Below are 6637 nucleotides of genomic sequence, written 5' to 3' on the forward strand. Positions count from 1 at the left end.
CCATTCCTGTAATATAAATAATTTCTCAGTAAATATTGGGAAGCGTATTTCTTTTAGTTGACACTTTCCTTATTAATGGGAGAAACGAGCTGACAATCCTTACCCAGGGTGGCAAAGCTGACTTCAGATCAGCTTGCATCTTCTGGAGATTGCAGCTACACGGGGATTTAGATAAGCTTGAAGGCCTTAGTACTTCCCAGAGGCTTTGTAGCTGTTCTTTTAGCCCAGATAGTTTGAATAACAGAGCTCCGTGGTCCTCTTCTATTTCAGATTAACCAAGAAGAAGTAGGGAAACAGCCATTTGAAGCTGCAGTGCAGATATCTGAGGCGGACAAGAGTCTGGAAAAAACACCCAAAGTGCCTTTGCAGCAGCCCACAGGAGACACCCAGGTGCAGGACTCTCAGGAAGGACCTCCAAGTCCTCTGAGTGAAGCCTCCAGTGGGTACTTTTCTCACAGTGTTTCAACAGCCACACTCTCTGAAGCCCTTGCAGCAGGAAGTGATGCTGTGGCTCAACCAGGAGGTCAAATGCCTGCAGTGAGTGACTTCCCAGCTCCTGCTGTGGCTCAGATCTCTTCCTCTGACTTGCCAGGGCACTCAGAAAGTTCTTCAGAAAGCTGTCTCAGTACTAAGAGAGAGAGTCTATCTGCCTTCAACCTTCAAAGTGCTCATGCAAGACCTAAAGAGAGCACTGAAGTGAATGGAAATGATGCTTTGAAATCAAAACCTTGCACATGTCCTGTGACTCAAAGTGAGCAGGCAAATGATGCCTCTGTAGCCACTGACACAAAAAGCTTTATTTCTACCTCCACTCCGAAGGAGTTGTCACCCAAACAATCAATGGAATCATCAGGACAAGAAAGGAAAAAAGAAATGGCTTCTAGGGCTTCAGAACTGGGGTTTCCCAAACCACAGGTTCACCTTGACCAATTGTCCCAGCTCGGTGTTGCAGCCTCCCCCTTCAAGATCCAGAAAGTCAAGACATCAGAGCTGAAGTCCTTCACAAGCATGCTGGGGCCAGATACCTCGTGCTCACTAAACACAGAAGAGCAACAAGGAGGAGAAAAGGGCACATCCACTGCCCATGGACTGAACCATAACGGATCAGAGAAGTCAGAGGAAAAACTGGAAATGACTTCTGACTCTGAAGATGCCAATGAAATTCCTGAGTGGCTGAAGGAGGGAGAATATGTCACAGTTGGCACAAATAAGACAGGCATTGTTAGATATATTGGACCCACAGACTTTCAAGAGGGAACATGGGTTGGTGTCGAACTGGATTTACCTTCAGGTAAAATACGATCTGGAGCAGACAGCCTGTCAGAGTGCAGTGTTCATTTTAAAGCTGCTCTTTGATGAGGGGGGCTGGTAATTAGCCCTTACTAGTGCATTCTGAGAAGAGACATAGAAAAGATCTTTCCCTGCTCTAATCTTTTCCCAGTCTGCCTTTGTAAACTTAGTCTTCCTGACCTCTCTCTGACTGAATTTTGTCCCTTCTCAGTTATTTCATTGGCTTCTTACAGTAGAAGTAGGAACACACAGTTCCTGGGCAATGCTGCCCAGGTGGCCAAGAAGGGTACAAGATTTTTGGTCTGTTGAGGACTCAACTAGTGATTTTACTGGCATTTTGGGGTTGGTTTAATTTTCTGTTTCCACAAAGAACAAGCCCCTGATTTGTTGAAGCATAACTAGCCTCTAGCACATCTGGAGCTTCACTTGGGAAGTAGGACCACAAACTTGTACCTTCATCATACTAGAAACAGAGGTGGGAGTCCCAAGTCCTTGGCCAGGTGAGGGCAAATTACCATATTGGACCCAACATGTAATCATGGTAGAGAGAAGGAAATGACCATGAAACAAGAGGGGTGACCTTAGGTAATTTAAAGAGCTGCTGTATCTATTTGTATTGCTGTTACAGATGGGAGCAGTCTCTGTTCTGGTACCCAGAGCTGTGGTCATGAGAATCAGAAATGATCTAAAGGGAGAAATGTGACCAGAAGGTTGAGGGGGTGCGATTCTGCTCCTCTAATCCTGTCTGGTGAGACAGCATCAGTGTAAAGAAATTATTCTTTCTGTTCTGTGGAGGCTTTATGACACAGGCACAGTAACTCATCCTATGTTCAGACTCTCATCATCTTGGAAAACAAAAAGCTGTTTGAAATGTCTTTTTTTTCCCCCCCTTCCTTCCTGATAGCTTGCTAATGTGTCTATAGCTGAACTGACTATTGAACACTTCTGGTGAAATTAAAGAGTTCCCCTGAATAGCAAGTAGGGAGTAAGAGTAAAGTGGAGTGTTCCATTGAGAGTAACTGTCTGCGTGCTGGTGTTGAGCAGTAAATCATACTGTTGTCACTGGAGCACAAGCCTGCAGCTGGGAGCCACCTTGAATGGAGTCCAACCTTCTCCTGTCACAGGCAGCTGCTTCCTCTAGTCTTACAATTTCATCAAGTTCAGACATAAAACCAGTTAATATGTTTTTATTTTCTGACCTGGACAGGCTGGAGGGTTGGGCAGAGGGGAACCTCATGAAGTTCAACAAGGGAAAGTGTAGAGTCATGTCCCTGGGGAGGAATAACCCCCTGCACCAGGACAGGTTAGGAGCTGACTTGCTAGAAAGCAGCTCCACAGAGTAGGACCTGGGAGTGCTGGTGGACAACAAATTCCCCATAAGCCAGCAATGTGCCCTCATGGCCAAGAAAGCAAATGGCCTCCTGGTGTGTATTAAGAAGAATGCAGCCATCAGGTTGAGGGAGGTTCTCCTTCCCCTCTATTCTGCCCTAGTGAGGCCACATCTGGAGTCTTGGCTGCAGTTCTGGGCTCCCCAATTCAAGGGAGATGGAGAACTCTACTGGAAAGAAACCAGCAGAGTCTGTGGAGATGCTGAGGGGACTGAAGCTTCTCTCTGATGAGGAGATGCTGAGACCTGGGGCTGTTTAGCCTGGAGAAGAGCAGACTGAGAGGAAATCCTCTCAATGCTTATCAATATTCAAAGGGTGAGGGCCAAGAGAATGGGGCCAGACTCTGGCTGACTCTGCTTTAGCAGGGGGGGTGATCTCTAGAGGTCCCTTTAATTCTGTGATTCACTCCTGTGGGAATGCTACTCCCACTTCTCCAGTAGCTGGAAGACTTTTCTTTATATCAATACAAGTATTGATCTTCAGATTCGTTTGCTCTTGTACCAGCGGCTTTGTCTTCTCATGCCCGTAGTGCTCTCTCCTTCTTGGTGTTTCCTTCATACTCTGTTTTTAGGGAATAGTCATCTTCCCTCTCAGCTCTTTCGTCTTCTGGTGTCCTCCTGGCAGCACACTCCACGGAGACACAAGGAATGACGTTTTGTCTCTGGTCTTTCCCTTCTTGCCCAAGGTAAGAACGACGGCTCGATCGGCGGCAGGCAGTATTTCCGCTGCAACCCCGGCTACGGGCTGCTGGTGAAACCGGGCAGGGTTAAGAGGGCCACGGGCCCGGCCAGGCGGCGCAGCACCGGCTTGAAGCTGCAAGGAGGAGCCGCTGCTGCCGACAACAGGAAGAGCGGCAGCTTCTCCGGGTCAGCCTCCAACCTGGCTTCCCTCACAGCCCTGGCCAAATCAGAAGGAGGCTCCATGCTGCGACCGGAGAAGAGCCAGAAGAACGCAGAGAACAGGAAATCCTGGGCGAGCTGAGACAGCCCTGCCCAGCACGGCAAGCAGCGCAGCCCAGCCAGGGGAGCAGGGCTGCTCGCCTCGGCAAGCTGAACCAACCACCTCAACTCCTAGTCTGTGGCAAACACTAATGAAAGATTTTTCCTCTCTGCTTTGGGTGATTGACATGTTAATTCTTTGCCTTGACACGGTGCTGGATCGAGGTCCTTCGTTTCCTGTTACAAATTGGGACGGTTCAGGGTATGACTGATGGCCACTGGTGAAAGCTCGTGGCGGTGGGTGGAAGCTCTGTGCTCTTCTTCCTTTTGGAGAAGGAAGAGGCACAGAAATTGTTCAAATTAAGCCATGGCTTTCCAGTGGCTATGTAATCCTCCTCAGGCAGTGACACTTCTCTTGATGTGACTGTTGGTTTTAAAGAAAAAACTCCCCAAAATAGCAGTTCCCTCCTAATGTCCTCAGAACTGTGTCCATAGCATGGAAACACATGGTGAGAGGGCAGGGTTGGGGTCTGGACAGGCAGAGAAGTGAAGCTCAAACTTGACTTGGAAATAAAGAGCCCCCAAGCCCTCTTCATTAAAAAAAGCAGCAGCTTTTTGTTTTGTGAGCTGGAAGCAGGGCCCCATGGTGATTACTGTCCTGCTGGCCCTCTCTCCTTCTGTGGAGATCAGCACACAGTCTTTCCAGCTGATTTGGTGGGAATGGGAGAAGGCCCATGGCCTGCTCACTAATAGTTTTGATCTCTGCTATCAGGAAAGAGGAGAGCTGAGCAAATTTGCTGTCTAAGCTGCTTAACATGCACTCTCACCATGACAGGATCCCCTCTCTGACTTGCCCCAGAGTGGCAGGACCACCTTCTCCTTGGTTCTGCCCTATGGGCCAAGAGGATTTTTGCAGAGAGGTGAGCACTGCAGTGCTTCCATGTCCCCCCCCAGCCTTTGGACACTGGGATTTTAACTGGTTCTGCAGAGCAGAGGGTCACTGTCCTTTTCATGGGATTAATCCAGCCTATTTATTTTTATTTATTGTGTTAAACTATGAAATGTCTGCGCTCTACAATCATCCACTGCCTGATGTTCCACACAGGAGCTCTGCTAGCATCACACCGAGCGCTGATCCAAAGAGGAGGTGCCTCCGTCACCAGCTCAGCCGTCCCAGCAGCACAGGAAAGCCCAACCTGGGCGAACAGCTGGAAAGTCCTCTGTGAAACCGATTTCTCTCCTGAAAGTGGGAGGTTTGGGCTGGCTTTTTTAAAAACAAAACCAACAACTTGATTTTATGTCTGGTAACTCGCTGTTTTTTAACTGCCTGTGGCCCAGGCTCCGCACTCCTGTCCGCGCGCCGCGGCTACGCGTGTGCACATATCGACGTACGCAGGCTCGCCTTCTGACAGATGGGGGAAGGCCACAGAGTTTTATATCCTGAGCTCTTTATATCCTGTTTAGTCATCACAGGGGGACTGGACAGCTTGAGCAATAGACGTTTTATCTACGTGGAGACTATTTAGGATGCTAAATTAATGATTAAACTTTAATGTGCATCTCGGTGGTGCCCGTGCTGCAGCGTGGGTAACTTAAGTGCCTTAACCATCTGGTTCAGAGGTCCAAGGGAAAGATACAGAGTCATCAGAGGAGCTAGGGAAGCTCAGTGAAGGAGGTAATTATGCTGATTTACTGTAATTAATATCATTTATGCAGAAGGAATAAAATTAAAATAGAAACTAATCTGTAGCAGAAGTAAGGTGGGATGGGTTACAATGCAGCATGCACAGTACTGCCAGGGACTGAGCTATCCTCTCAGCTTTCTAAATTTTCCTAAAGAAATCCTAATCTAAAATGTGCAGAGCAGCCTCCAACCATATCTTCAGCGTACAGGTCTTCCTCCTTCTCCTGTGCACAGAGCTCCTCTCCATTCAAGCCAATATGATGGGAGAAATTTAGCAATAAAGAGTAAAGACACTAAAATCCTGGGGGGGGTTAAAATCCTAACTCTTTTTCTAGATGTGATTGATTCAACAGAACCAGCGCTGGGTTGTGGCATGTGACGAGTTGTGCTGATGACAGACCACCCTGTGTCCTGCAATGCTTCTTCTGCTGCCTTGTAAGGTTTTTAAACTCCCGTCTTAGCCATTTTTCTACTGCACTTTGTTCTGATGTGCTGCAGAAATCTGACCGGTGTGAAGCAGCCCCTAAACCCTCAGTTCTGGTTTTTAGTCTCAGCATTTCATTGACTGGGTTTAGGGATATGTCAAAAACTTCTTGGTGTTTGCTAGGTGGCCCCTTTTGGGGAAGGGAAGAAGGGGAAGAAGGGAAGAACCTGTCCAAGTCCTTTTAAGCCTTATTTCTTGCACCATTGTCTCTGGAGTTCCGCAGGACCAGTGTGAAGGTATCAAAGTCACAAGAGTGAAAGGGTCAGGCAGGAGGCAGTTGGGTTAATAGCTCACTGTTTGTGCTGCCCACTCTACATTCCTCAGGCCATGTTGTACTTCAGCTCCTGCATGAAGAGGAGTTTCAGTGTTTGCACATCTGGGGCATGTGGTCAGAGGCTGCAGCTGACTGATTCAGGGGTGGTTTTCCTCTTCCACCTGCCCTCAGCCCTGTTATAGAACCATTTAGAGAGGCCTGAAACACACTCTGAGCAGAATATGCTTGCTGCCTCCTCTGGGCTTCCAGGCTTGTCCTGGAAGCACACAGATGTGGATAGGATGTTTTGAAACTTCCATGGATGACTGGCAAGGTGATGTGGCTCTGGTAACAGTGTGCCTGGCTGACATTGGTGGAAGGACAATGTTACTCAGCTCTCAGTCTTTACCATCTTGTTTGGCTTTTGAAACTAAACCTCTCCTCAATTCCCCCCCTGTGACATCTGTCCCTAAAATGGCCCCACCTTAACTACATCACCCTGATGCAGTGCAAGCTCAAGAAAGCCAAACAAATAAATTGGACCATGAGGACTTTCTCAGAGGACTTCTCTGACTCCTCTTCCACTTGCTTCAGCTTTCT

At 48.0% G+C, this 6637-nt stretch overlaps 1 protein-coding gene across 1 annotated transcript in view; it reads left to right on the forward strand.

Annotated features, from left to right (window-relative positions):
- Nucleotides 1-4909, forward strand: part of KIF13B (kinesin family member 13B) — a 140257-nt gene extending 135348 nt beyond the window's left edge. The window contains exons 40-41 of the mRNA XM_054179732.1: nucleotides 271-1291; nucleotides 3364-4909. Coding sequence (XP_054035707.1) covers nucleotides 271-1291; nucleotides 3364-3659 — 1317 coding nt within the window. The 3' untranslated portion in view covers nucleotides 3660-4909. The remainder of the gene's footprint in view (nucleotides 1-270; nucleotides 1292-3363) is intronic.
- The last annotated feature ends 1728 nt before the right edge of the window (nucleotides 4910-6637 follow it).

This window comes from Dryobates pubescens, chromosome 3 (assembly GCF_014839835.1).
Source record: "Dryobates pubescens isolate bDryPub1 chromosome 3, bDryPub1.pri, whole genome shotgun sequence".
In the NCBI taxonomy this organism is placed as follows: Eukaryota; Metazoa; Chordata; class Aves; order Piciformes; family Picidae; genus Dryobates; species Dryobates pubescens.